The following is a 27868-nucleotide window of genomic DNA, read 5'->3' as shown; positions in this document are numbered from 1 at the left end:
AACACTCTGCAGACCTTCAGGTTCTCTAGAAATCCCCAGGTATCACGTAACTCTCTCTAAACCCCTTCACCGGGCACAGGCAGAGTTGTACAAGCACCATCAGCAAAGTGCTAACAGCACATCGCTATGTAGCAGAGGTACATCTATTTATACCAGACTTGAATGCCGTCCCGGGGTGTTATGTATTAGCAGCATGGTGACAAAAGGTCTTCGGGTCCTGGCAAAGGTGGCAGAGAACAACACCAAGTCGTGACGAGCTCCCGCCGACGGCGAATGCCTCGCTGCATCGCGCGGGAGCAGGGCCGGCAGCAGCAGGAGGTACCTGGGCCCTTGCTGGGAAAGGTGCAGATGGTTTCTCTGGACTCGCTTGCAGATGGCCCTGGCTAATCGTGTCTCAGAGCACTTAGGATCATGTCGATTTTAGCATCGAATTCTTTATGGAAAAGTGAAATGCTTTCACTGTGGCGTATGGACTCTGCCATAGTTGAGGATTTTGAGGCGGACAGGACCCTGCAGGCAGCATGTTTCTTTCAGCAAATTTAAGGAAAGCTAACCTGTGCCACACAGGCGTTTGTTGGATGTTATGCGATTAAACGTTAAAGCCATTTTTCAGCCTTTTCTTCCATTAACCTCTGGGGCACAAACTCCTCCAGGCAACAAGTTTAAGCCCCAGCTGGGGCAGATACTCTGAACATGAGAAACTTGACAGATTTTTTTGCAAGTTACATGAAAGCAGCGCCTTTAGCTGCAATATCTGCAAGGAGAGCAAAGTGCCTTCGCCAGCGCCCCGGCAAGCAGCAGGGCTCCTGCCGGCTCCCAAAACGCTTCCGAAGGGATGAGCCTGGCTCGGGGCACGGCCGCGAGGCCCTTGGACTCTGCCCTGTTTCCCCAGAGGATGCACCCAGCCCTCACGTGCGGGTTTTGGAGCCGGGCCCTGGGCCTGCTCTGGCTGGGCAGGAGGGCTGGGGGAGAGGGGTCTCACGGAGGCCGAGCTGCCATGGGGCCAACCCACGGGCTCCCTGCTGGCTCCTCACGGGATGGACGCAGAGGCTCAAACGGCTGGAAGAGGCCCGCAGGCGGCCGTGGTGGGGCAGAGCCGGGCTGGCAGGGAGGGAAAGAGGGAGGAAGAGGACCGCCAGCCCCGCTGCCAGGCAGACCGCAGCCTCGAACCGGTGGCCCCTGGGTAGCAATGGCGGCGCCTCGCCGGTGCCTCGGTAGCCATGGCGGTATCGCAGAGCCGGTGCCTCGGTAGCCATGGCGGCGGCCGCGCTGACGTCACGCAGCAGCATGGCGGCCAGCGGGCTGCTGTGGCTGGCGGCGGTGTCGGCGATGGGGCCGGTGTTGGCCGTGCCGCGCTACCGCCCGGACTGGGCCAGCCTGGACGCCAGGCCGCTGCCGGCCTGGTTCGACCAGGCCAAGGTGGGGGTGTTCGTGCACTGGGGGGTGTTCTCCGTCCCGGCCTGGGGCTCCGAGTGGTTCTGGTGGCACTGGCGGGGCGAGCACCGCGCCGACTACGAGCGCTTCGTGCAGTGCCGGTACCCGCCCGACACCACCTACGCCGACTTTGCGCCCCGCTTCACCGCCCACGACTTCCAGCCCCGCGAGTGGGCCCAGCTCTTCCAGCGGGCTGGTGCCAGGTCAGCCAGGGCGGTTGGGGTCCCTGAGGGGATGAGGGGTGGGTCTGGGGGTCCCTGAGGGAATGGAAGGGTCCCTGAGGGGATGAGGGGTGGGTCTGGGGGTCCCTGAGGGGATGAGGGGTGGGTCTGGGGGGTCCCTGAGGGGATGGTGGGTCCCTGAGGGGATGAGGGGTGGGTCTGGGGGTCCCTGAGGGGGTCCCTGAGGGGACGGTGGGTCCCTGAGGGGATGAGGGGTGGGTCTGGGGGTCCCTGAGGGGATGGAAGGGTCCCTGAGGGGATGAGGGGTGGGTCTGGGGGTCCCTGAGGGGACGGCGGGTCCCTGAGGGGATGAGGGGTGGGTCTGGGGGTCCCTGAGGGGATGGAAGGGTCCCTGAGGGGATGAGGGGTGGGTCTGGGGGTCCCTGAGGGGGTCCCTGAGGGGATGGAAGGGTCCCTGAGGGGATGAGGGGTGGGTCTGGGGGGTCCCTGAGGGGATGGAAGGGTCCCTGAGGGGATGAGGGGTGGGTCTGGGGGGTCCCTGAGGGGATGGAAGGGTCCCTGAGGGGATGAGGGGTGAGTCTGGGGGTCCCTGAGGGGGCGGCGGGTCCCTGAGGGTATGGGGGTCGCTGGTCACTGAGGGGATAGGGAGCCATATCTGGGGGGTCCCTGAGGGGATGGAAAGGTCTGGAGAAGATGGAGGGGCTGTGCCTGGGGTCCCCAAGAGGATGCCGGGGTCCCTGAGGGGATGGAAGGGGCCAAGTCTGGGATCCCTGAGGGACTGGGGGTCCCTGAGCAGTGCTGGAGATCCCTGAGGGGTCGTGCCCAGGGTGCTGAGGAGATGACAGCTCTTGCTCCTTCCTAAGCCTCGATTTTTCATTCTTTTCCAGTATGAAAATCCATTAAAAACCTCTATTATTCTTGTAGTTGCTTCTAAATTTAAAGGGTAATGAAAGAGGGCTCCTCACAGCATGGTTATTCAGTCCCGTGCTTTTTTAGTGACTGGGTTTGCCAATGAGGCTGGGGAATATTTTAGATAGTTCCTTTGACATCCTGATCGAGGACTTTTTTTTTCCCTCAGGTACGTGGTACTGACCACGAAGCATCACGAAGGCTTCACCAACTGGGGGTCGCCCGTGTCCTGGAACTGGAATTCTCTGGATACGGGGCCGCACCGAGATCTTGTGGGAGAGCTGGGACAAGCCCTCAGGGAGAGGTATGGCACTGCCAGGCTGCGCTGGTCCTTTCATCTGTGTGCACTGAATTCTCCTGGCTGTTCTTGACAAACAGCGGAAAACAATGAGTTGAATATGAAAAAAGTAGTGCTTGCAAAGTCATGAAATCTGTGCAATAATAATGCCAGTAGTCTGATCTGCCACTGGTTCTTAATCCCTACTGCCAGCCTAACTCTTTCCTCTCTGTTTTCTGTCCTTCAGCAACATACGCTATGGACTGTATCACTCCCTGTTAGAGTGGTTTAATCCACTCTATCTAGCTGACAAAGAAAGTGGCTTCAAGACCCAGGACTTCGTTTTAAAGAAGACCATGCCAGAACTTTATGATCTTGTCTTAAAGTAAGAGCTGCAACCGGTTAGGAATCAGGAGCATTTCCTGGTTTCAGTACTGTAGAGAAAGATGCAAAGTGGATGCAGAGGAGAGAGGTGACAAATGTTAATTTTTGCCAAGGCAAATCTGTTTATTTATTGGTAATGATTTGCGGTAATTAGAAAAGGGGTTCACATTTGCCCTGTGGACAGTCTAATTTGTAGAATAAGGTAGGGACAAATTTTCCATGCAGGAGCAATTCCCTTTCATACTGCCTTTGTGCAGCGTGGCTTTGAAAGCGGAGCAAACTGCTTAGTATTTAGTAGGGTAAAAGAGCAATTTCCCTGTGAATTTACATCCTTGCCTTGCTTCCCCTTGTTGACAAAAATAGGAAGCTTGGACACATGTTGCTCAGAATGGCCGTTGTCCCACGTCAAGAACGTGCCTCGTAATTGCCTTTGAGATACAAACTTCTGGTTTTTGGAAGAATTGCATCCTCTCTTGAGCCGCAATCATCAACATATCATTCTTTGCTGCTGCGAGAACCTCACTTAAACCTTTGTCTGAAGCAGAAAGTGATAGCATAAACCTCCTGGTAATGTCAGGCAATAGGAAGAGGAAGTGAAGCTAGACTCCAGACGCAAGAAACATAATGCTTCCTTTGTGGTAGGAGAAAATGAGCCATTTTGAAATAACATTCATCTCTCTGTTAGATATAAACCAGATTTGATTTGGTCGGATGGAGACTGGGAAGCTCCGGAGTCGTACTGGAATTCTACCTCTTTCCTTGCCTGGCTTTATAACGATAGTCCCGTCAAGGTATCGCTTTCAGCTGTCCCGCACGGCCGCTAGCATTTTATGGGTATGGAAGGTCTGGCAGCAGTGAGGTATGAATGTGATCAAATCAGAAACCTGCTTGACAGATGCCAGATGTGCTTTATTCTTTCACAAAAGATAAGAAGCTCACACTGTGCTCCTATGAGAAGACTCTAGTGGCCTTTACAGCACACACGTGGGAGGCTCGGAGGCCAGGAACCTCGTTGCCTCAGCTTCTACCTGAGTGAACAGAGAGAGGGATTCAGCCTTCTCTGGAGGATCCTCCCTCTCTTTCCCTTGATTACACAGAGGGCTTAGGTCCTTACCTCCTAACTTAGATGCCTTTGCTAACGTAGGAGGGATGAATGCAAGCTGAAAAGTCCAAGACAAAACATTCTCCCTACTGAGCTTTGTTTCTTCTTTCAGGACACTGTTGTCGTTAATGATCGTTGGTGTAATAACTGCTCTTGCAATCACGGAGGCTACTACAATTGCGCTGACAAATACAAGCCAGGGACCCTGCCAACGCACAAGTGGGAGATGTGCTCCTCCATTGACAAGCTTTCCTGGGGCTATCGAAGCAACATGAACATTGCTGAGTTAATGGATGAAGCAAGTATCATTGAGGTAAGAAATCTGAAATCGAAATAACAGGTGTGGGGAATTACTGAGAATTAGAGGTTTCCTCCATCCTCCTACTGGCAGAGAGCTGTGTGTCTTACAACCAGGCTGGAGTTAAAGGAGCAGCTGACGAGGACAAAGCCCTCCTCAGATTCCTTTGTTGTCAGAAATGAAGATAATGCAATTTGGTACCTTGGTTTATCTGTCACAGGAGCTAGTGCAGACTGTGAGTTTTGGAGGCAACTACCTTCTCAATGTGGGACCTACAAAAGAAGGGGTGATTGTTCCCATTTTCCAAGAAAGACTTCTGGCCCTTGGGAGGTGGCTGGACACTAATGGGGAGGCAATTTATGAATCGAAGCCATGGCGAGTACAGATGGAGAACAGCACAGACACGCTCTGGTAAGGACTCTGTCGCTCAGTACCATCCGGGCTGGGACTTCCAGAGCTGACGTATGTTTCTTTCTTATTTGTTCTTAAATTTGGTACACTCTGAAGTGTTGCCATCAGGCGACGCAGATGGCGTTTAGGTAATATCCGGCAATTGGAGTGCTCAGTTACTGCCCCAGGGTGTTATCTAAGGAGTATCTTGCGTGAAAGAAGAGAATAAAAATCAGGACTTCATCCATCTTGCTTGATTTGGAAAAAACCTCTTCCTTTAAAAAAAATTCCATGCTGCTGCTGTCAGGACTGTTTAAGTAGTGGCCCTGGCTAGTTTGAATTGCACAAATGTAGTTCATCTAAACGCATACAGATTGTAAATGTAGTGATATTTGCTTTTAAGCTGTTATATAGTAGTACTAATCACTGTTGCCCAGCTGTCAGATTTATACTGACTGAGAAGGGCATAGTGAGCCAGAAATTGCTACAAAATGGAGTTATTTTTTTTCCTCAAGTGTGCCCAAGTCTAGTTCCGTCTGGAAATGCAGAGCAATGGTCAGGATAAGGCAGCGTATCCGCTCTGTTGACCACAAGCTGAGGCAAGGACAGAATGGCAAGTGACATTTGCTTTTAGGAGGCACGCGCGGACTTTGTTTGGGTTTCATCAGCCAGTGCTGACTGGCTAAATGGTGGGTCCAAAGTGACAGATTCTGGAATGAGGGGAAAGTAGGTGACCCCTGTGCGGTGACAGCAGGCAAGCCGGTGTTCCCGTGCTGTCTGGAAAGGTCAAGCTCGTGTCTGGTTCTCTCTCTTATGGGGCTCTTCACCCTGCTGAACTCTTGCTCTCTTAGGTACACTTCTAAGGGACCAGTTGTCTATGCCATCTTTCTGATCTGGCCTCGGGACAACGTTTTGGAGCTGTCCTCGCCCGTTCCATCCCCAGCCACACAAGTAAGGAACTTGAAAAAAAGATGACGCACTCTGAGAACCCATCTTGGGTGCACGTGGGCTGGGAAGGTCCAACCTGACTGCACTTGGAAACTGGGGAGAGTGTGGAAGTTGTCATCCCGTACTTCTTGTTCTGGGGTGCTCTGGCCTCCCTCCAGATCCTTGCGGCATCCCAGGTGATTCTCCAGGCTTTAGCTCACTGCTAACGTCGAACACTGGATAGGGCTTGCCAGGAGAGGCTCACAGTCTGCCATAGAACAGGCAGAGACGCTTCTCCCCCAGAGTCTTTTGTTCCTATTGACGCAGGGGGGTGAAGTAAATAACAAGCCTCACACACAGAAGGCATGACTGCTATTGCATCTCAAATTCAAATCAGGTACACTGACCCGTTAATTGAAAATGTAATTGTAAGTGACGCAAATGCTGGAGTGCCCTTTGCTCTAAACAAACAGAGGTGAAGCCGCCTCGGGAAAAAAAAAACCAAACCAAACCAAACCAAACAAACCACAGTCAAATGTTTGGCCCCAAAATATCCCATGTGTTACCTTCTGTGCACTGTGAGCGATGGGTGGAAATGTGCAGGACTGCTTTGGAGGTGTGGGAAATGCTGTACAGGGACTGCAAAGGTGGTTTGGGTGTACCGGGGTGTTCACACGGGAGGCACCCGTGGGAGCTACCCCTGAGCGTTTCCCCCGCCCTCCCCTGCAGGTGACGATGCTGGGTTTTGCAGGGGCTCTGAAGTGGCAGAAGTCCCCAGGTAAAGGACTGCTCATAACTTTGCCCTGCCTGCCTCCGTCTCCTCTGCCTCCTCAGTCTGGCTGGACCCTCAGGCTTGAGGGTGTGAAGTGACGGCTGCGGGGTGAACGCAGCAGTCTCCCCCTGCCTTTCTTTTAAGTGGAGTCTAAGAGGGTTTTTCATTTATTGTTGAATAAATTGTTTTTCTCTTAAGAGAATTTCTCTTCTAATCCCTTTTGCCTGTAAGCGATCAGAGTATCAGTGGACCTTCTTTGTCAGCAAAGGCCTGACCACCCCGCTCAGCGGTGGGAAGCTGGGACGTCCTTTGCAGCGTTCTGCTGGGATGTGACAGCCCGTGAGCCAAACATCCACACTTGGAACACAAAGGTTTTTTGCTGTAAAGCTGGGCTTCTTGGTGGATGTCACTGCTGCGCTGCTGTGATTACAGGTGATGATGTCAGACAGACTCAGAGGCGGTGGGAGACCAAACAGAGTTAGTCTGGGGCCGTTAAGAGGACCTGCTTTGGGGTGTCAGGCCAGGCCGCGTAGCACTTAGGCGTTAGCGCGTGAAGCTGGCAGATCACGCAGCCAACGAGGAGACGTGCGTGTTAACGGTGAGAGGGTTTGGCCTGCTGGGGCAGCTCGCAGGACGCGGCGCAGCAGGAGCTGTGTCCATCTTCACGCGTGCGTAGCGGGCGCTGGGGAGCCAGGGTCCACACCTCCCAGGCAGGAGCAGGCCCCGCCGCTTCCCTGCCTTAATTACTCATTGAAATTAATTTTGATAACGAATGTGATACTCTTATATGTGGAATTGCGAAGCCTTGCACGTGATGGGCATGTTCTAATGAAGACCAACCACAGTGCCATCACGGATTCCTGCGTATGATGCACTTGCATGAAGATAGGTACTCGATAAGATGCGTTGTGTTACTCTGGTATTGACTGAAGCAATTATGATCACATAGTCCCATCCCGAATAAATATAATGGAAGCTTGTTGTTTGAAGAGGTCTAGAAGAAATCAGCTACGGAAAATCATAATTAATACAAATCCATTAACAAACTTTTATTTATATTCCGGTGGAGACAGCTATAAGCAGAAGAGTTTTTGTTCTTATGTGAATTTAACAGAGAAGCCACCGCTCTGAACGGAACCTCTGATTTCTGCTGCTTCAGTGAAATAAGATTTCCTGTGTTGATGTTCAGCTTCTCTAACGAGGGCTGAACGGCATGTACTTCAGTGATGAAACTCCTCATAATAGCGCGTTTCTGCAGCACAGCTGCTGCGAAGGCCCCGCAACGTTGCGTACAGACTTTATTTTGTTCATGTACGATGTGGTGCAAGGAAAAGTTGCCAAACACTTCGAGTTTAGCGCAAGCTGAGCCCCAGGGCCGGGACATGTGCTGCGCCGGCGTTGTGGGAGCCGTTACTCAATTGTCAAATAATGATCTGTACTGACGAATCTGTGTGGACTTCAGAGAACTGGCACTGGCTGCCGGAGACCCGTTTACTCACAGGAGCATCACCCCGGCGCCGCTGATGACGCCGTTACGAACGCAGGGGGGGGGGGAAAGGGACACCAGAGCAACGGCCTTTTCGTCTCCCAACCCCATCACGCCGGCAACCTCTGCGCGGGGAGGGGGCCCGCCCAAAACAAACACGCCGTGTTTATTTAGCGGCACGGGCCAGCGGCGAAGCCATCGTATAAGGAAGCGGCTCCCGAGCGGCCGCACAGTGCCGGTGCGGGAGGGAAACATGCCGCGGTGCGACACCGGATCGCTGTCCCGGGACGGCCCGCGGGGACAGGTACGAGCCGGGGCTCTCCCGCTCCCCCGACGGGGGCTCGGGGGCGGGCAGCGAGGGCCCTTCGGAGCCGGAGGGGACGGAGGGGCAGCGGCGGCTGCGCGGCCCCGGCCCCGAGCGGGGGGCCCGGCTCCACGTGGTCAGCGCGGCTGTCATGTGACCGCGAAGCCACACCCCCATCGAGTCACGTGTAGGGGGGGTGTGCGCGGTCACGTGAGAGTGGGCGGACATGGCGGCGGCGCGGCGGCTGCTCCCGCGCTGGGCGGTGTCGCTGCGCCCGGTGAGCGGGGCCGGGGGGCCCGGGGGGGCCCGGGGGGCCGGGGCCGGGCTGACGCTCTCCCTCTGTCCCCAGGTCAGCGCGGCGGCGGCGGCGGCCGGAGCCTTCCCGAAGCGTGTGAAGGTGGTGGAGGTGGGGCCGCGCGACGGGCTGCAGAACGAGAAGGTACGGGAGGGCCTGGGCCCCCGCGGGGCCCCCGCCGCCCTTCGCGGCCCTCCGCACCTCGCTGCGGGGTTTCTCGAACCGAATGCCCGTAACGTGCCGTCGTGCCCCACCGACGGGTTTGGTTGTTGTTTTTTTTTTTTTAAATCCGCTTTTGGATGTGGAAAGATGAGGGGGTTTAGCAGTGCTGGAAAAGCTTATTGTGAAAATAATGACTGAAGGTCATTTTTCTTTTCTTCGTAGAACGTTGTACCGACAGCGGTGAAAATCAATTTAATCAATATGCTGTCAGAGACGGGGCTTCAGGTTATAGAGGCCACCAGCTTTGTTTCCCCCAGATGGGTTCCTCAGGTCAGTATTCAAACAGGATTTACAATTGTATGATGTTTATAAAAATGCCTAATAATAGATAGTGATCCAATAAAAAGATCACGCTTGCTCCAAAATCCCTGTTACCATGACTTGTAACCGGGCAAGAAGCGGCAAAGCCAGATAAAAGCATTTGCAATATCCCAGGCCTTCCCTTTGGACCCTGCGAAAGCAAACACACGCTCAGGTACACACAGCCGGTTGTGCAGACATCGGCGCTGGCTTGGCTGGGTGACTGAACTCTGATCCTTCACAGGGTGCAATGCTGTTTGCTCTGTAGAGGCCAGTTTCTCTTATTCCTAAATATTTCTGTTCCCATTATAAAAAGAAATTTTAAAAATTATTTTATAATGTGCAGAAGTGGACGCTGTCACCCTTAGAAACCTTTCCTTGTTTCCTTGGCAGATGGCTGACCATACCGAAGTCATGCAAGGAATTAATAAGTTGCCTGGTGTTAGTTATCCCGTGCTGACCCCTAATCTGAAAGGATTTCAGGCAGCGGTAAGAGCCGGCAGCGTCTGAATGTTCTCAGTGCCTCACGCGCAGGGTTGCCTGCGAAGGAACGTTTCAGCTGTGGCCGAGGCTGGGAAACGCGTCTTTCCTTCTGGCAGGCAGCAGTCTCGTCTCATAGTTCCTTTACAAGGAATCATTTTGCTGGGGAAACAGAAACCTGTTGTTTATAATAGAAAATACCTTGATACATTTTCTACTATTAAAAAAAAAAAAGTAATCTGTTTTAATTGACAGTGATGCTTTCAGTCTTATCCGCCTGTCCCACAGCTCTCTGCTGCGTTACTTTGCTGCTAGCTTTACTGCTGCATCTGTGACTTTACACTTTCTTTGAAGACAAACTTGGATGTGTCATTATGTTTTTGTTGTAGAATAAGCTGAGGAAAGAATTGGGTTAATTGGGGAAGAATTGGGAAAAATATATTTTTTTATAAAAGGAGAGAACTGTAGTCATGGTTGTGCTCGTCATTTCTCTTGCAAGAGAAATCAGCTCGCTTTAATTTATGCTTTCTATTGGCAGGTGGCAGCAGGGGCCAAAGAAGTGTCGATCTTTGGAGCAGCATCTGAGCTCTTCACGAAGAAGAACATCAACTGTTCCATAGAGGAGAGTTTGGAGAGATTCGATGAAGTGATGACCGCAGCGAGAGCAGCCAGCATTCCTGTCCGGGGGTAAGGAGGCCCTGCTGCGAACTTAGCGTCGAGCAGGCCGTGTGGGGAGCTGTGTCTGCTTGAATTTATCCCTTTGGAGTCCAGCCCGTGCAGCGCGGGGGAGTGGGGTTTCTTTTTACCTTTTCTTGGGGGGTGTTTCTCTACCTGGATGAGCGCAAGCAGATGTGAGCTCAGTGCATTGAGAAGCATTAATTTGGAAGCACCACCACACCAACACGGTTTCAGATGCTGGCTTGGTGCAAAGCCTGTGCTGCTTGGGACAGTTTACGCTCTTCCAGATGGATTCACCCTTCCTGTAATTCTTCAGTCTTCAGCTTTACCAAATAATCCAAAATAATGCCAGCTTCTTGGCAGGAATTCCACATGGAAGTGCGTAGATCCACAAACCTAACGGTCCTCTCTACTCTTGTCTTGACAAATTTTTCACATCCATGGAAGAAGTAGTTGTTGAACAGTTAATTATGTAAGCTTTGTCCACTGGGCATTCATATTTTAGAATATGAAATTAATTCTTCCGTTGTATAAGAGCATGCAAGATGCAGCACAGGTCCTGACTAATTTGGCCAGTGTAATCTCACTTCAGTTCTCTAGCTAAAAGTGCGTTTGTTTGTTTGCTTTTTTAACCATAGATATGTTTCCTGTGTCCTTGGATGTCCCTATGAGGGGAAGATTTCTGCAGCTAAAGTTGCAGAGGTGAGTTCATCATAAATATAACCAGAATTTTGGAGAGGTTTTTGGCTCCCTTTTGTGGATGTGAATTGGGCACCGGGGGCTGGAGGATGTCTCAAACCATTTAACCGAAGACTGGGGAAGGTTACAGCTAGCTGCCACCACAGGGAAGGCTGGATCTAGCCAAAATGGATGGGGGAATTCAGGGAGAAGAATTCTCCTGGCTGTTGTCCCCATGGCTGTTGTGCTCCAGGGAAGCACGCTCCGATTCCTCTGTCCAGCGGCTCTCCAGCTCTGGGGAAGGGAATGACGAAGCTGCCTTTTCAGTAAGCCTCGTGGCTTTTGGACAGGTCTCAAAGAAGATGTACTCGATGGGATGCTACGAGATTTCCCTCGGTGACACCATTGGCATTGGGACCCCGGGGAGCATGAAGGAGATGCTGACCGCAGTCATGAAAGAGGTGCCGGTTGGGGCCCTTGCCGTTCACTGCCATGACACCTACGGGCAAGCTCTTGCCAACATCTTGGTAGCGCTTCAGGTAAGATTCTTGCTTTGCAGTAGAGCATCCTTCCTCGAGGCTTTTTGTGCTTGCTTGTGAACCGTAGATTTGGGGAGCAGGGCCACCGTTTGGCCCTTAAGAGGAGTTTACCGATAGTGGTTTTGTTTGCAGATGGGTGTGAGCGTGGTTGATGCTTCCGTCGCTGGCCTTGGAGGCTGCCCCTACGCCCAGGGAGCTTCAGGAAACGTTGCTACGGAGGACTTGGTGTACATGCTGAACGGCCTGGGGATCCACACGGTAAGCGCCAGCAGCCTTTGCCTGCAGCAGCTGAGCCTCTCACGGGATGGCTCTGTTCAGGCTTCGGCGGGGGTTCAAAACGTGGCCTAGGGAGCCTGAGCGTGGCTGCCAGGGTTGCTCTGGCTCTGCCCGCGGGTCGCCCAGGCTGTGCCCGAGGGCCTTGTCTTGCCAATCCCACCCCTACCCACTGGGAACGTTTCCTCCTCTCCCTTTTCCAGCGCTCTGCGGTTTAACCCTTGCTGTCCGAACCGCAGGAGTGAGCAGCAGGCACTCGGGGCCTCCTTGAAGCACCCTTCAGGCTCCCTCACCCCCTGCTCGTCTCTCCCAGTGATGCCAGTTGTTACTGGGCAGCTTTACGTGGCAGAACCGGTACCAATGCGTGTCGTATCTTTTTTTTTCCCGTGAAGGGTGTGGATCTGCAGAAGCTGATGGACACGGGCACGTTTATTTGCAACGCTCTCAACAGACGAACCAACTCCAAAGTGGCCCAGGCATCTTGCAGACTCTGACACTGAATCGTTTCTTCTTGGATCAAGACGAAAGCAGGGACCTGGCGTTGGCTGGGTTTCCCTCTGTTCTGCTGCCTCTGATCTTCAGTGCTCCTTCCAGGCTCACTGCTTGAGAGGAAACGCATAATCCACCAGAATCTATGAAGAAATGAAAAAAAATGAGAATACTATATTCAACCTTGGAGACCGTTTGCCTCAGAGACGGGAGGATGCGGATGGGCTGAGGGAGAAGCAGCGGACGCACCCCGTGCCTTCTCGCGGAGAGCTGCAGGCTCCGGCCCCAGCTCAGAACAACCTCCGGTAACTTCTGCCTCGAGAGTGGGTTGCCGTAAACTACCAGCGAAGGATAAAGCCCAGCTTTTCCGGTCAGAGCACGTCTCCAGGTCAGGCTTGACCCTTCTTCCCTTCTCGCTCCTCGCTCCAAATGTTAAGACTGAAATCGAAAGGCTCCCCTTCGTCATCCAGGTGTCAAGGGGCAGCCTCGGACCTTCCGTCTCGGCATTTAGGGATTGTAATAAAGGACTGTATCTGTTGTAAGATACGGCTAAACACCAGGAGTAATAAACACACTATTTAATATTCTAAACTGTTTGGAATTTGGTTTAACTAAATCAGTTAAAGAGCTTTTGCTGCTGGTTTGGTTCCAAGTGCCTCAGCGTGGAACCGCTGCATCGTCGTGGGCTTGTTCTGTACGCGCCTCTGCTCCTCGCGGTAGGCGGGTCCTAGGGCCGTCTCCCCTTAGCTCCTATTTAAAATAATTTATTTAATGGTTTATTTGTGAGACTGGAGACAAGCGCAGAAACCTCCTCCTTCCAGGGGGCGGGGCTGGCCTGCGGCTGCATGTCCCGGCGTGCTGCAGACGCGACCGGCCCTCGGGGTCTCCCCCTCGCTTACAGAAGCCGTAATAAACGAACACGGTCAATAAACGGGGCCGCTGAAATGGGCTGGAATCGGTGAAGGCGGGGGCGGGGTGGAGCGCGGGGCGCGGTGGCCTCCTCCCGCCGCCAGGGGGCGCTGCGGGACTGGGGCCTCCCCGCCGGTAGCCCCGTGAGGCCCCGCCCTCTTTACCGGCCAGCCAATGGCTGCCGTTCCTCTACGTTACTCCCGCCCCTGGGGGCGTGGTCTCCTCCCCGCGCATGCGCACCTCGAGGTTTTTTGTCCCCGCTGCCGCGCCGTAGCCGGAGCGGCGGTGACACGTTTCCATGGGAGAGCGGGGCGCGTGGCACCGCGCGGGGCGGGGAGCGCGGCCGAGCCTTAAAGGGGCCGCACCCGGCGCAGGGGCAGAGCGAGAGCGGCGGCGGGAGGCGACCGGAGCGGCGGGTGAGCGGCCGCGGGCGGCGGGGGGAGCCCGACCCGAGGGCGCGGGGCGAGCGGAGGGAGCTGCTGTGGCATCCCGTGGCGGGGAGCTCCCACGGCCCGGCCCGGGTCGGCCCCGGAGGTAACGCCGGGTCCCGGAGGTAAATCTGGCCCCTGAGGTAAATCCAGGCCCTCGGGGCCCCCCAGGGACCCCCGGCCCCAGCCCCTCAGGAGGCCCCCGGCCCCGCAGGCAGCCCCGGCCCCGCAGGTAGCCGCCGGCCCCGAGCCCAGACCCGCGGCTGTGCCGGCCCTGCGGGTGGCCGCAGCCCCGCCGGTAGCCCTGGGCCCCGTCCGCGGCCCGTCCCACGTACGCACCCCGTCCCGCTGCCCGCCTGGCTAAAAGCAGCGTTATTTCGGCTTTCCAGCCCTCGCCTGCCTCAGGCCCCGGCCTCCCTCGGAGCAGCCCCGGGGCCGGCAGCAGCCACAGGGCAGCTGAGGGGTTTCAGTTTGGTTTCCGCAGCTCTGAGAGCGACCAAAGTCACCCGGGGGGGAAGCTTTCCCTGCGCTGCCTCTGCTCGCCGGGGTGCTAAAGCGGAGCCTCCCTCCTGCCGCTGGGCCGGAGCCGCTGCGCGGTTCCCAGGGACGGGGGCTTCCTTGCGGGTTGGCTTCCAGCTTTCCCCTTTGTGTATGGCAGCAAATGTCCCTGCCGCGACCCAGTGCCCACCTTCCCGGGCAGCAGGGGCAGCCCGGGGCCAGCGCTGGGCGAGGGAAGGGAGGCTGGAGGGAGCGCTGGGGCTGTCGTAGAGAGGGGATTTCAGAAAAAACGGGGAGCGGGGGGAAGAGGGCAGAGCTGGTGCCCCTTGGGGAGGCCGCCCGAGTGAACGCCCTTAGATGACCCCTTGCCTTTGTGCTTAGGGGTGAATTAGCCTGAGGGATTTGTGCTGTAGGATATGGGCGGCACCCGGATCTTGGCTGACTTTAACAGGAAGAATAAGGGTTTTTCCCGGTATCTGACAAGTGTCAGGTAAACCCTCCCTGTCCAGGAGGTGTGAACCGTGTGGGCAGGCTGTGCTACAACCTGCCCAGCCCGTTCCTCTCCGGATGTCAGATGTCGTCCTGGCGCGGGCCGGGCCAAGGGCAGGGAGTGCCTACAGCCAGTGCTGACGTGACAGCGTCCAAGTCCTGCCTGCCCCTTCCCTCCCAGGGCCCCTGGCTGCCGTGCCCAGCCCTGCCCGCCTCGCACGGCGCTCTGCACCGAAGGCCTTTCCTCCCGCAGGGAACCATGGCAGAGAAGATCCTGGTGACCGGCGGAGCTGGCTACATCGGCAGTCACTGCGTGCTGGAGCTGGTGGAGGCTGGCTATGTCCCCGTGGTCGTAGACAACTTCCACAATGCCATCCGAGGTACGGAGAGCCTTCAGCGCTTCCCGTACAAGGGGCTCGGCCGCTCTCAGCCCATGCTGGGACCTCCAGCTATCCCAGCACCTCACCTCCTTCCGTCTCCCCAGGGGCTGACGCGCTCCCCGAGAGCCTCCGGCGCGTGCAGCAGATCGTGCGCCAGCCCATCCTCTTCCAGGAGCTGGACATCACTGACGAGGCAGCGCTGCAGGAGCTCTTCAGTAAGGTGAGACCAAGGCGGCCTCGTGGGCTCCGAGGGCTGAGAGGGGTTTGTGCTGGGGGAGGGAGACGTGGACTGGGCAGGAGCTGAGCGGGGAGGACAGTGCTGAGGAAATGCTGTGACCAGCAAATGTTCCTCTGGGCCACGGAGACCACACGGGCTGGCTGAATGAAACTCCTGGGGAGACTTCTGCCTGGTCTCTGCCTGGAGCTTCTCCCTCCTGTTGCTGTGGCACTGACGCCAAGCTCCTTCTCCCTCTGCAGCACCGTTTCTCAGCCGTGATGCACTTCGCGGGGCTGAAGGCAGTGGGGGAGTCTGTGCAGAAGCCCCTGGAGTACTACAGGGTGAACCTCACCGGGACCATCCGGCTGCTGGAGGTGAGCGGAGCCGGGAGGCAGCACGGGGTGCTCGGAACCACATGGGTGCTGGGCGCCTGGTGCTGGGTGTGATCCTGCTCTGGGCTGGCTGTGCTGGCTGGTCCCTGCGGTGCTGCCCAGGCCCTGTCCCAGGCTGTAATGGGGCCTGCGTGGCGGGAGCTGCCGCCTGCGGAGGGCTGAGCCGCAGCTGAGCTGGAGGGCGCGGAGCTTCCTGGCTCAGTGGCGGCCGGTCCCTGCTCCCCAGGCCATGAAAGCCCACGGCGTGAGGAACATCGTGTTCAGCAGCTCTGCCACCGTCTACGGAGACCCCAAGTACCTGCCCCTGGATGAGAACCACCCGGTCGGAGGCTGCACCAACCCCTACGGCAAATCCAAGTACTTCATCGAGGAGATGATTCGAGATCTCTGCAAAGCAGAGGGGGTGAGGAGCTGCCCCAAGGGGCTGCGAACCGAGGTCTTTTCCCACTGGCGCGTGCTGGGGTGACCAGGCAGCCACGTTTGCGTGTCTCCCCAGGACTGGAACGCCGTTCTCCTGCGCTATTTCAACCCCATCGGTGCCCACGAGTCAGGCATGATCGGAGAAGATCCTCAGGGGATCCCGAACAACCTCATGCCCTACGTGGCGCAGGTACGGCCCCGCTGCAGCCTTTGGGGACCCCCGGGCTCGCGGTGCCTTCGCGGGGCACAGGCTGACGGGGCTCTCGCGGGCTTGTCCCTCCGTGCAGGTGGCAGTGGGGCGCCGGGAATTCCTGAGCGTGTTCGGGAACGACTACGGGACGGACGATGGAACAGGTGCGTCGCAGAACGGGTGGAGCAGAGCCACCCCATCCCCCGGGGCAGCCATCGCAGCTCCCCAGCCTGGCTGCGCCCCGGCCGGGAGGGCTTTGCGCTCACCCTCGGTGTCCCCACAGGCGTCAGGGATTACATCCACGTCGTGGATTTGGCCAAGGGCCACATCGCTGCTTTGAAGAAGCTCAAGGAGAACTGCGGCTGCAAGGTACCGAGAGGGCCGTTGTCGGGGGCACGGTCAGCCCTGCCAGGGCCGTGGGGCTGGGCCAGGGCCGGGCTCTTGCAGCCCTGGGGAAGCTGAAGGGGGCCTGGCCCTTCTCCCCTTGCGAAAGCAGCTGACCCACGTCCCTTCTCCTCCCCCCAGATCTACAATCTGGGCACAGGCACCGGCTACTCCGTCCTGCAGATGGTCCGGGCCATGGAGAAAGCCTCAGGGAGGGAGGTAAGGCCTGACCCGCAGCCTGCAAGGCCACGGGCACAGAGCCAGCTGCTCCCACAGGCCCTCCGTTGCCACCCCAAGCCGTCGCTGCCACGGCAGCCCTTGTGCCCGTGTCTGCGGCAGCCCCTGGCACCGCTCCCTCAGCTCCCGGGCCTCGGCCGAGGCCCCTCTGCGAGAGCCAGGAGCCCCCAGACCCCACCGTGCTGCTTTCCCTGCAGATCAAGTACAAGATCACGGGCCGGCGGGAGGGAGACGTGGCCTCCTGCTACGCCAACCCGGCGCTGGCCGAGCGCGAGCTGGGCTGGAAAGCGGCCTTCGGCCTGGACAAGATGTGTAAGAGCATCCCCCCGCCCCGGCATGTCGTGCGCCGCCGGCTGCCCCTCTTCTGGCCCCCCCTCACCGCCGCTCTCTCCCTCTTGCAGGCGAGGATCTGTGGCGGTGGCAGCTGCAGAATCCCACGGGCTTCAGCAAGAACTGAGCCACGGCCCGAGGGCTCGCCTGGCCGCCGTGGGCTGCTCCGGGCCAGCCCTGCCGGCCTCCCCCGCGGCCCCAGCGAGGCGGCGATCCTCCGGGGCGCAGTTCCAGCTCCCTCTCCTGCCTCTTGCGTGGGGCAGGAAAGCAGGAGCTTCCCCAGCCTCTCTCATCCTCGTCCCCCCAGGTCCTTTGCATCTCACAGAGCAGAAACTCAAGGAAGAACAGAGCCAGGGCCCGGCTTTGGCACCCAGGGCACGAAATCTCCCTCGTAGAGGGGCTGGTGCCAGCCCCAGTGGGGAGAAATGGCCCTGCGGCCACTGCTGGGGCTGCTCCTGGGCCCTCCCTGTCCCCGGGGAAGTGGCCACGTCCTGTTGAGCCCAAACTGCGGAGGAAACCCCCCCTTCCCTGCTGTACCCGGCCCCAGGCCGCCCAGCTCGGGGAGCGGGGGCCGTTCCTGGTCCCAGGGGGAGGCCGGGCACCCCCTGCCCCGGGCACGGCGAGGGCTGCTGAGCACCTACCTCATGGCCCCAGGAGCCCCACGCCCACAGGGACTCACATCCAAGGCCACGGTGCCTCATTTCCCCAGCCCAGCTCCCCGGGAGAGGGCCCCGATGGCTGCCAGGGGCTGTCCCCTTTCTTTGGTGGTTTTGGGGACCACACCCCATCTCCCAGGCACCCGGAGGAGCCCCTGCCCGTGGCTGCGACAGCCCCCAGCTGCCGTTGGATTGGGCTGGTGCCTGGTTTTGCTTCCACGTTGCCAAAGGCCGCCCAGGAGAAGGCTCTGCTCAGCTGTCAAATACTGGCCCTATTTATTGCCGGCAGCTCTAACGGCTCCGTTCGTTAGGCAGTGATGACGCAGTCGGCCGGGTTTGCTGGCAGTTGCATTAATAACTTATGCTACTAACTTATGAATTGAGCTTTTGATTTGTTTTTAAATAAACTTTCTTACTTTCTAAGTGGCAGCTCTGTTCTGCTTCCCCTCAGCCCGAGCTGCTGCTGCCCCCAGCAACGGCACCCTGGGGCCTCGTGCTAATCCGCTCCCCGAAACCCCGTCCCCGAGGTGCTGCCGGCGCTTCCTGCCCAGCCACGAACGACGCCAGCTCGGCTCTGGGAGAGGTTTACGATTTATTTCACCTTGTTTCCGACTCTGTGGAACACACACACAAAAAAACCCCCAAACATTTACAAGGAAGACAAAAGAGAAAGAGAGAAGAAGAAAAAAAAAAAAAGAAAAGCTGTATTGAGGAATGGAGAGAAGCCGTTCTCCCTCCCGGGTCCTCAGCACGGCCCCGGCCAGGCGCGCGCTGCTCGGGCGGGGAGCGAGCAGGAATGCTCTGCGAAGGGGCCAGCGCGGCCACCTGCGCCGTGCCCAAGGATGGCCACGAGTCCCGGGCCTCCGCTGGCCCCCGCTACGCACATGGTTCCAGTTCACAGTCAAATAGGTCGGTCTGTCTGTCCGCCAGCCCTCGGGTGACCTGCAGGGAGCTGCGTTCCCGTCCCAGCCAGCCCCTCTCGCCTCCCTGAGCGCGGGGTGTGGAGGACACAGCAGCTTTAACACAGACAAAGTAGAAGAAGGAGCAGGACTGAGCCCCACGCCCGGGGAAGAGCCGGGCTCCCCCGACGCCAGCGGCAGTTCGCTGGTTTAAGACTTCCTAAAGGGGGGGAAAAAACCCCAACCTCCCAAAGCAACCCAAGAAACCAACCAAGGATGAGGCCGACAGATCCGACTCTCCGGAGAGCGGGTTATTGCTTTACGCATCCCAGGCGGGGAGGGCACGGCTGGAGCCCCCCTCCGCCCCCCGGAGCAGCCCTCGCCCTCGGGGAGGTGCCGGCCCTGGTCCCGCGAGCCCGGCCACAGCCCGCTGCTGGCCACGGGGCACCGGCTGCTGGCCACGGGGCACCGAGCGGAGGCTCTGCGGGGCGAGGGGCCGGGCAGGGCATCAGCCCACCCAGAGCCGGAGCACGCGGGAGGGAGCGACAGCCCTTAGGCCAGGTGGGGGTTGTGGTGGGTTGTTTTTTTAAAAGACATCTCCAGCCCAGCAGGGCCCGACAGCGCTGTGGGCTCAGCCCGTGGAGGAGCGGCGAGGAGAAGGGCAGCGCTGCTCAACAGCGAGTGCCCTGGGCCCTGCGGGAGGGGAGCGGGCAGCCAGGAGCCCACCCACGCAGGAGACATTCGGGGCCCGGGGAGCTGCTCTGCTGGTGGGGAGGGTCCCGGCCCCGTGCCCCAGCCAGGCCCCCGCTCCAGAGCAGAGAAGCCTCGGCTGCAGCCTGCAGCCAGCGGGGCGAGGGCCCCCGGGGAAACCTGTGATTGATTGTACACGGAAAGGCCAAGGGAGCCCACCGCCCTCGCCCTGGGGAGCAGGAGACCCCCGCGCTGCCCCGCGGGACGGGGCGCAGCGGCACCCGGGCGTTAGATGCTGGTGAGGTGATGGCTGGGAGCAAACCTGCTTCCTCCAGCTGCGCCAGGAGCCATCCCTGGGGGCCGGGGGCCTCTCCTCGCCTCTCCTCTCCCTCCCTGAGCCAGCCCGAGTCCAAAGGGAAGGAGAAGTAGCAGCAAGAGAGACGTTAAGGACCAGGCCAGCGCCAGGCGGGCTCCGTGGCAAAGCCGTTCGGATGCCAGCTGTAAACGGCAGGGCTTTGGGTCTCAGGGCGCAGAGAGAACCTCTGGGACCCCCCACTGGGCTGAGGAGGAGATTGTAAAAGCAACAAGAGGAGGAGGAGGAGGAAGAGGAAGGAGGCGATTATCTTGAGGGCAGAGCTGCCACAAGCCGAGGGCTGAGGCTGCTGAGCCCGCCGGGGAGTGTGCGTGTGCGACAGGGCGGGGGCCGGGGCCCCGTGCGAGGAGGTGCAGGAGCTGCGCGGACGCCTTTCTGCCGGCCCCGGGAGACGGGGCAGCCTTTGGCGGTACCGGCCCAGCGCAGAGCCTTTCCCTGGGCCTGGAGGCGTTCGCAGGAGAGTCCCGGGTTCCTGAGCTCTGATTGAAAACCCGTGAGTCGCCTGAGCGGAGGCCGAGAGCAGCCACAGAGAGGACGGGCCGAGGACAGAGGAGGAGCAGGGGCTGCTCTGAGCCACGGGGGGCCCCGGAGGTGCCCCAGCCCTGCCCTGCGCCCACACCGCTCCTCCCGCCGCACGGGGACACGTCCCACCCCTAATACTGTTACAAAAAAACAAAAACCAAAACCCAAACCCAACAAAAAAAACCTCGCCCGTGCCATGCCAGACCCACACGCTGCGGTGCCTGAACGGGGAGTCGAGGGGACGGTGACCCCCACAGAAACCGCTCGGAGCAAGAGGAGAGAAAAGGCCACTCGAAGACTCGCCTTAGACAGCTCCAATCTCAGCTCCGAGAGCAGCAGGGAGAGACGGGGCACCCCCAGCCGGAGAGGACGCGGTGCGAGGAGCCGGGGAGAGGCGGGGGCCGGGGGTGCGGCGGGAGGTGCGGTGGGGTGCCATGGCTTCCGTTTGCAGCGGATGGGTCACGGGGGAAAGATCGGCGGCTGCGACCTCGGCGTCCTTCCCTGCAACAGTCTCGATTGGCTCCACTTAGATCCGGGGCAGCAGCTTCTCGATGAACTCCTTCACCGCCATCATCTCCTGCGGAGAGCAGAGAGTTCGTCACTCCGGGGGGCCGTGCGTTGTCCCAGGCGTGGGGACACGAGGGCTGCGCAGCCTCCCCGGAGCAAACTGGGGAATAAACACATCCCCTGTGTTCTGGATTCAGCGACTTCCCTGCCCTGCCTGACCCGCCACCGTGCTGGGGTCGGTCCCAAAGGCGAGACCAGCCCCTGACAGCCCCGTCCCCCCTCTCCGCCCCGAGGCGCTGACCTGAGGACAGGAACTGTGCATCACGCCAGGGTAGGTTTTGAATTGGACCTTGGTGGGGGTGACGACAGATTTCAGCTTCTCAGCAGTGAGGGCCCCGAAGCGGACGGGGATCATGGGGTCCATCTCCCCGTGGCACTGCAGGATGGCAATGTCCTTGTTCACACCGTTATTTGCTGCCTGAAGCGAGGAAGGAAGCGCTCAGGGGTGCCCAGGAGAAGGGATCCCCAGTGGGGAAAGGGGCTGGTGCTTTATCCGCGTCCCCACGCGCATCACCCGGCAGCTCCCCTCCTCACGAGGGACGCGGGAGAGCTGCTCGCGCAGTGCCGGCTGCCCGGCCACCGAACGCCGCCTCCCATGCTGCCAGCAGGACCGAGCTGCTGCCCGGTGGGCACGAGGAGGCTCGGGGAGCAGATGGGCTCGCAGATGCCCACACCAGATTGGAGTCAGAGCCCTGATTTCTCCTCTGCCCTCACCTGCCCCAGGCCCCAGGAGCAGGGGCGTGGGATTAAGCCCCCACCGCAGGCACCTGGGGCCTCCAGGAGCCCCAGGCTCACACTGCGGCCAACTCCAGACGGGAAAATCCACCCCACCGACCCTCCCCGCGGACACACGGAGCCGCAGCAGCACAGGGTACCTGCGGGAAGGCCTTGTGCAGCGGGAGCCAGCAGCTGAGCGCCACGATGCCGGCCAGCTGGTGCTGGCAGGTGAGAGCCGTGTACAGCGACAAGGCACCGCCCTGCAGCAGAGGAGGAAGGTCCGTTAGTGCCACGGGGGGATCCGCAGCCTGGGAGCACTCACCAGCCCCAGCTCACCCGGCACCCACCCGCCTCCCTGCCACGGACGCTCCCTTCGAGGGGTCTTCGGAGGGGGAAGAGGGAGCCCAGCCCTCAGTCTGCTCCGCCTCAGCCCCCGGCAGCTCAGCTCACCTGCGAGAAGCCCCCCAGGATGATGCGGTTGGGTGGGATCCCGTTCTTCATCTCGTGCTCGATAATCGCTTTAACTGGAAGAAGACAGAGAAACGGATGGGTGAAAGGTGGGGGGGGTCGAGGAGCAGCACCCGAGGCCTGGGGGTGCAGGCAGGACGCTCAGCACGTCAGGGAGAGGCAGGCGCCAGTGGTGCCAGCGACTGAACGCACTTGGCTTCAGGCAGGGAGAAGGTGGGCTGGGATCACAAGAGAGCGGAAAGGCAGGAGAGGTGGAGGGAAGACATCTGCTCCTGCCCCAGCGAGGGAGAGGCACCCAGGAGCTCAGCGCTTCCCTCTCCCCAAAGCTTCTTACTGTTTTCTGCGGCCTTCTTGATCCCAGCTTCATCCTCAGGTGCATCCGGAGTCAACCCCATCAGATCGAACCTGGGAGAAGCAGCAGGGTCAGCCCCAAACCTCTCCCAGCACCCAGGGCGTGGGGAGGTGGGAGCTGGGTGTGCTCTGCCCTTCCCGACTCCCACAGGGCAGTGGATTTTGGCTCTTCAGTGCCCTCATCCCTCTCACTCCCCAAAATACACCCTCAAAAGGGTCCCACCCCCCCTGCCGCCCAAAGCACTGACCAGGAGGGCATAACCATCTTCATGTTGAGGGTCACTGGGATGCGGGGCCTGTGGAGAAAACAGTTTGGGTGTTTCAGTTCAAGTGCAAGAGAAGAAAATCCGAGCCAGGGGGAGCGGGGTGACCGGCCCTCCTGCCCGCAGCTGCAGGACACCTCTCCCAAGGGACGGCAGCGAGTCGGTGGCACCAGGCCCAGGTGGGGGCTGCAAGGTGACCCCAGGGTTCATCCGTGAGCCCCGAGCAGATTCCGGCTGAGCTGGCAGCTCCAGGGCGTTGCCAAGTGGCCCGTCTGGGGAGGAGAGCACCTGCGTGCCTCTCCCGTTTGCTGCTGCCGAGCCAGGGGATGCTGACAGAGCGGCTGCCTCTGCTGCTGAGATGGACACCGGGGAGCCGAGGCCCCGCTGCCGGGGCCGCCGCCGCGACGGAGCTCTCCCAGCCCGGTGAGTGCCCCCTGACACGGGCTGCTATCGACACTGGGGACACCCCGGGGAGCGCTCCCTTCCCTCTCTGCTGAGCCCCCTCCTGCCTGACCAGGGGGACGGGGAAGGAGCTGCAGTGCTTTTGGCTTTCACTGCAGCCGTCGGGGAGAGGCAGAGGAAAGGACAGGGGAGAAAAGAGACTCGGAGCCGCAGCTCCCACGCTGATCAGCTCTGTGGGGAACCGCTCTGCCTGCAGGCAGAAAACGTCAGGGCTGGGGCCCTGAACGAAGTGGCCGCAGCAGGAGAGCAAGCCTCACTGCACAGCCCCGCGGGTAGGTCAGGGCACAGGCCACCGCCCGCCTCCCCGAGCAGTCTCGGCAGCGCGCACCAGCATCACGGCCCACCCCGGCCCCCCAAGGCCCCTCCCGAAGCAAGGACGGCACTTACGCGTGAGGGCAAATGTACTTCACGTAGGGGAGGCGGATGGAGGAGAGAGCATCAGCCCAGCTGTGCCTGGGGAGAGAGGAGAGGAGGAGTTCAAGGCCTGCCTTAGCATTCTGGAGGATGCTGCCGAAGGTGAGGGATTTCCCCCAAGGAGAGGTTTTCTCCAGGGCCGCTGGCCCCCTGCCCCTGCTCCAATGCTATTTTGCCAGGTCCTGCCCACCCCAGCAGCCTGCATCCCAACGTGAATCCCCGGCACAGATCTCCTCTGCGGCAGGGCAAAGGCAGCACACAAAGCCCCACAGCTGGAGGCAGAGGAGCTGCCATCAGCAAGGGAGGAGGGAGAATCTCCTGTGCCTGTTGTTACTGCGGTATCTCACGCTGTCCTCTAAGATGGCCTGCATACTAGAGGGATGCACTCGTGTAGACACAACCCAACTCCCAAGGACTGGAAAAACCGCAGTGCTTATCTGCTTGCCTTAAAGAAAGCAGAAAATCAAACCCGCAGGAGGCGGGGGGCTGCCAGGCTGCCAGGATCATAAATATTCAAGTGCAGACAGCTGCTGGCCGGCGATTCCCTGTGAGGGTGACGCAGGCACGGCTATCGGAGCGAGCTCAAAGCCCCAGACAACATCTCGGAGCTGCCCCAGGGGATGGCAGCACTGGTGCTCGCAGCAAACGGCCGGGCCCAGGCCCGCGTTCAGCAAACCATGCATTGCAGCCAGAGCCAGCTCCAGGAATACTCACCCCGTGTCTCCAAGACCATGTAAAAAAATGACCTGTTAAATTAAGCAGAAAAACAAAAGAATTAGCTGGTGCGACAGCCGGTGCCCTGGGAGAGAGGCAGGGCTGGGCTCGCAGGGAAGCGGCAAAAGGCCACCAAGTCACTAACTAGAGGAGACTCAAAGAGGCAGAAATTAACTGGCGCTAATGACACGTCCCTGCAGCTTTGAGCATGACGGATGGGTGGAACAGGCACATCATCGTCAGCGTGCCACAGAGCCTGCTGTCACGGCCAGGTTCGTGGGCGGCGGCAGCCCCTTGCCTGCCCAGCGTAGCAGAGGGCCAGGGAGCGACGGATCGTCCTGCCAGGCTGCACGGCACCGCGCCGAGCGGAGGCCGAGCTTGCCAAGGCCTCACAAAACCCACCTCTACCGGCTTTTCGTCCTGAGCAGCCCCTAAGCAACAGGGAGCAGAGGGAGAGCAGCCTGGGGCACCCCAGGGAAGGACAGAGGATTTTCTTTGGGGGATTTGCTCTGAAAAGCTTAAACAGCCAAATCAGATCCAACTCCCACTGACTTCCCCGCGGGTCCAGCCTAGCTGTGAGGCTGTGCCTGTGCCTCCGCACTGGGCCAAGCACCAGTAACAAAGAGCCCAGCCCAAGGGACAGCTCCTTTTCCCCAGCGAGACAAGACCTCGCATCCCCTTTGATGCACCGAGATGTACATCTGAAGAGCTGGGGGATGACGGGCTCAGCTCATGGCCCCTCCGAACCCCACGGAAGCAGCTCCTTATCTTCAAGACTGCTAAAAGGGAAGAAGGAGGTGAGGCAGGAGGGGGCCGGCCCTTACCGCGGCAGTCTCCCGCTCTGCCCCTGAGACAGTCACTGCGTCAGCGAGGAGGGGGACAGACATGTTGTTACCACACATACACCGAGAGGGACTCAGACACTGGCACCTGCGGGACAGAGGGACAAAGGTGAGGTAGGAAAATACTCCCTTCTTCCCCCCCCCGGCAACAATTTGCTCCAGAGGGACCACCTATTGGGGGGAAAATTAAAGACTGCATGAAAGCTTTGATGTTTAAGCCCTTGGGACAGCCCTGCTCCATCCCCGGCCTGGCAACGCCAGGAAAATCAGAAAATGCTTCCCACATCGCAGCACCAGATGTGCGCGAGCGGGGATACGCGCGTGGGGTGTTGGAAGTGTTAAAATTAGCTCTTTCTGTTACACCTCAAAGCCAAAGTTATTCCCGTGACTGTAACGACGTGGGCAGAGGGCGACCGGGCGGCACGCAGCCTCAGCATCCCTTCCCGGCTGCCAGCAGAGCCGAGGAGGAGCCTGACCCACATCTGCTCCGGCGGGGAAGCAGGAAACGCCGGTCCTCGGCACGCAGCAGGCAGCAGCACAGGCTTTACAACACCACTAAAAGGTCCAGCCCTCTTTTATGGAGCCGGTTGGGGACAAACCGGAGCGTTCAGGCGCTGGCCCGAGCCCGAGCCCCGCGGTGCCACCCAGAGCCTGTGCGCCCCCAGCAAGGCCATCCCTGTCCCTCCCCGCCTGGCAGCCAGCCAGGGCCACCGCCGCTGTCCCCACCGCAACGGCCTCCTGCCAGCACGAAGGGCTGGCTGTCACCCCCCGGACCCCGGTCACCTGCGGGGCGGGCAGCTCCGGCAGAGCTAACAGCCCCCACGACAGCCTTCAGACGCGACAGTCGACGGTGTTTGTTCCCAGTCCGGCGCACATCGCTAAAACCACCTCACCTCACGTGACGGGCCCTAACCCCCACTTACCGCCCAAGGCTAATTAGATCAGAGCACGTTTACAGTGCTGCCATCATCTCCCAGGAGCAAGCTCGGCCTCCCAGCTACCGCCAGGAGCAAGATCGGAGCCCACGGTCTGCTCCAGCCTTCACACCTCACAGCCAGCACCGTCCCCAGGGGGGTTCGGATGGCGTGGGACCACCTGAACCCCCCCGAACTCCCGGTACCCCGGCAGACAGCCTTACCCAACAGAAACAGCCACCGCCTCTACCAGCCTGGGCCGAGACCTGCCCGACTCGTTTCACCAACTGTTCGTCAGCTGTTTCCCCGACTCAAATAAAAACACCGGGAACAACAAGCTCCTCGGGTCTGGCGAACCTCGCAGGCACCCAGCCCACGTGCTCGTGTGTACTCCAGGGTCAAAACAACCAGCGAGGAAAAACAGCACCTGCCAAAATTCCTGGCAAGAAGAGCCATAAATAAAAGCATCTTCCATGACAGATGGAGAGGCTGAAACGTGTTCCCTGAGACACGGACTCGCGTTTTTGCCTCCTTCACAGAGGCTTCAGGGAAAAGGAGGGGTTTCGAGGGTCACGGCTGCCCGAAGCCCCCGTGGGCCACCCCCGGAGACGCCCGGGGTTTCCCCGGGGGGTTTCTGCCCCGCTCCCGGGGTATCCGCAGGAACAGCCCGAGCAGCGGCAGCCGGGCACAACGGGGGAAGGATAAAGCCCCCAAAACGGGAAGCACCCACACGTGGAAAAAAAGAAAACGGAGATGAACTTGGGTCCAGTTCGGGCCGTTTCGGTGGCAGCCCCGGAGCCCTCGCCCCCCTCGGCCCCGGCCCGGGGGCTGCGCCTCGCCGGGAGGGCAGCGAGCCGCTGGCCACCAGCGTTAATGAACGAGCCCCGGCCGCTCCCGCGGGCCCGGAGAGAACCGGTGCGGGGAGGGAAAGGCAGCGGGAGGCCGGAGGGGTCCCGCCGGGAGGCGGAGGGAGCGGGGAAGCCAGGGCCCGGCCGCCCCGCCCGCCGCGGCCGTACGGCAGCTCGGTTTTCCGTGGAAACGGGGCTTTTTTAGGGGTTTTTCCCCCCCAAGGCTGGAAGCCGGTACCGACCCGCGGGAGGCCCCCGGGCGTGGGGCTGCGGCGGCCGCAGGCTGCGCGGAGCGGCCCCGCTACCGGCAGCGCGCTCCCCCGCCGCCCCGAGCGTGAGGCCGCAGGGCGCCGGGGCCCGCCCGGGGCCCGCCCTCGGGCACAGCCAGAACGGCAGCGGGGGGGGGGGGGGGGGGGGGGGGCAGCCCGGAGCCCCGGATCTCCGGCCGCTCTGCCGGAGCCCCCCGCCGCACCCGCCGGTGATCCACACCCCCCGCCCCCGCCCCGTGAGGCCCCCCCGCAGCGCCCCGGTCCCGCCCCGGCCCCCCCCCCGCCCTCACGGACCCTCCCCCCCCCCGCACCTCTCCCGCGGGCCCGGCGCGCGCTCTCCTCCCGGTTCCCCCGACGCGCTCCCACCGGAACTTCCGCCCCAGCGGGTCGCGGCGGGGTCAGCGCGGCGGAAGTGACGCACGCGCGCGCCCGTGCCCTCAGGGGGCGGCCATTTTCGCAGCGGGTTCCGCGGAGCGGAGGCGATCGCAGCGGGGCCGGGCCCGCCCCGGGCTGACGGGGGTTCAACGGGGAGAGCGCGCGGTTCCCCCGTCGTTACCGCAGCGGCCCGGCCCCTGCTGCCGGCGAGGCGCCGAGCGCCGCCCCCTC

The 27868-nt window shown here is 59.9% G+C and overlaps 4 protein-coding genes across 9 annotated transcripts; 3 read left to right on the top strand and 1 right to left on the bottom strand.

Annotated features, from left to right (window-relative positions):
* Positions 1–1242: 1242 nt before the first annotated feature.
* FUCA1 (alpha-L-fucosidase 1) lies at positions 1243–7008 on the top strand (the record flags this gene model as incomplete). Of its 2 annotated transcripts, none has more annotated exons than XM_082329838.1 (8): positions 1243–1637; positions 2695–2829; positions 3050–3187; positions 3872–3977; positions 4401–4601; positions 4807–4997; positions 5828–5927; positions 6907–7008. In XM_082329838.1, exons 1-8 carry the CDS (start codon positions 1255–1257, stop codon positions 7006–7008), a joined length of 1356 nt encoding a protein of 451 aa, XP_082185964.1. In that variant the 5' UTR covers positions 1243–1254. The 2 variants fall into 2 exon arrangements, with proteins under 2 accessions (XP_082185964.1, XP_082185963.1); XM_082329837.1 differs by having other exon boundaries at positions 6633–6975.
* Positions 7009–8120: 1112 nt separating this feature from the next.
* On the top strand, positions 8121–12993 carry HMGCL (3-hydroxy-3-methylglutaryl-CoA lyase; the record flags this gene model as incomplete). Of its 2 annotated transcripts, none has more annotated exons than XM_082329840.1 (9): positions 8121–8465; positions 8815–8904; positions 9145–9252; positions 9676–9771; positions 10301–10449; positions 11079–11142; positions 11469–11657; positions 11790–11915; positions 12323–12993. In XM_082329840.1, the coding sequence occupies 9 exons, from the start codon at positions 8199–8201 to the stop codon at positions 12422–12424; spliced, it is 1191 nt and encodes a 396-aa protein (XP_082185966.1). In that variant the 3' UTR covers positions 12425–12993. The 2 variants fall into 2 exon arrangements, with proteins under 2 accessions (XP_082185966.1, XP_082185967.1); XM_082329841.1 differs by lacking the exon at positions 8121–8465 and adding an exon at positions 8692–8742.
* A 642-nt stretch (positions 12994–13635) lies between these two features.
* GALE (UDP-galactose-4-epimerase) lies at positions 13636–17524 on the top strand. 2 transcript variants are annotated; one of them, XM_082329420.1, is made up of 11 exons: positions 13636–13744; positions 14997–15123; positions 15228–15343; positions 15601–15714; positions 15959–16135; positions 16229–16342; positions 16440–16506; positions 16626–16711; positions 16868–16945; positions 17161–17275; positions 17365–17524. In XM_082329420.1, exons 2-11 carry the CDS (start codon positions 15003–15005, stop codon positions 17418–17420), a joined length of 1044 nt encoding a protein of 347 aa, XP_082185546.1. In that variant the 5' UTR covers positions 13636–13744; positions 14997–15002; the 3' UTR covers positions 17421–17524. The 2 variants fall into 2 exon arrangements, with proteins under 2 accessions (XP_082185546.1, XP_082185545.1); XM_082329419.1 differs by lacking the exon at positions 13636–13744 and having other exon boundaries at positions 14699–15123.
* Positions 17525–18522: 998 nt separating this feature from the next.
* Positions 18523–27632, bottom strand: LYPLA2 (lysophospholipase 2). Of its 3 annotated transcripts, XM_082329690.1 has the most exons (11): positions 27574–27609; positions 26370–26584; positions 25214–25319; positions 24390–24421; positions 23649–23714; positions 22785–22832; positions 22520–22590; positions 22168–22241; positions 21876–21977; positions 21242–21418; positions 18523–21010 (listed from the first exon to the last, which is right to left on the bottom strand). In XM_082329690.1, the coding sequence occupies exons 3-11, from the start codon at positions 25289–25291 to the stop codon at positions 20960–20962; spliced, it is 699 nt and encodes a 232-aa protein (XP_082185816.1). In that variant the 5' UTR covers positions 25292–25319; positions 26370–26584; positions 27574–27609; the 3' UTR covers positions 18523–20959. The 3 variants fall into 3 exon arrangements, with proteins under 3 accessions (XP_082185816.1, XP_082185815.1, XP_082185817.1); XM_082329689.1 differs by lacking the exon at positions 26370–26584 and having other exon boundaries at positions 27574–27632; XM_082329691.1 differs by lacking the exons at positions 24390–24421; positions 25214–25319; positions 26370–26584; positions 27574–27609 and adding an exon at positions 24121–24383.
* Positions 27633–27868: the final 236 nt, after the last annotated feature.

This window comes from Platalea leucorodia (genome assembly GCF_965183815.1).
Source record: "Platalea leucorodia genome assembly, chromosome: 18".
NCBI lineage: Eukaryota > Metazoa > Chordata > Aves > Pelecaniformes > Threskiornithidae > Platalea > Platalea leucorodia.
This window is presented reverse-complemented; position numbering and strand designations above follow the sequence as displayed.

Excerpts from the sequence above, each read along its gene's own strand:
- LYPLA2 (XM_082329689.1), bottom strand. The coding sequence starts at position 25,291 with ATGTGTGGTAACAACATGTCTGTCCCCCTCCTCGCTGACGCAGTGACT. Across the intron at positions 22,242-22,519 it reads CAAGAAGGCCGCAGAAAACA|TTAAAGCGATTATCGAGCAC; the intron begins GTAAGAAGCTTT and ends GTCTTCTTCCAG. Across the intron at positions 21,011-21,241 it reads TGCACAGTTCCTGTCCTCAG|GAGATGATGGCGGTGAAGGA; the intron begins GTCAGCGCCTCG and ends TGCTCTCCGCAG.
- GALE (XM_082329419.1), top strand. The coding sequence starts at position 14,829 with ATGTCGTCCTGGCGCGGGCCGGGCCAAGGGCAGGGAGTGCCTACAGCC. Across the intron at positions 16,343-16,439 it reads TCATGCCCTACGTGGCGCAG|GTGGCAGTGGGGCGCCGGGA; the intron begins GTACGGCCCCGC and ends CCCTCCGTGCAG. Across the intron at positions 17,276-17,364 it reads CTTCGGCCTGGACAAGATGT|GCGAGGATCTGTGGCGGTGG; the intron begins GTAAGAGCATCC and ends TCCCTCTTGCAG.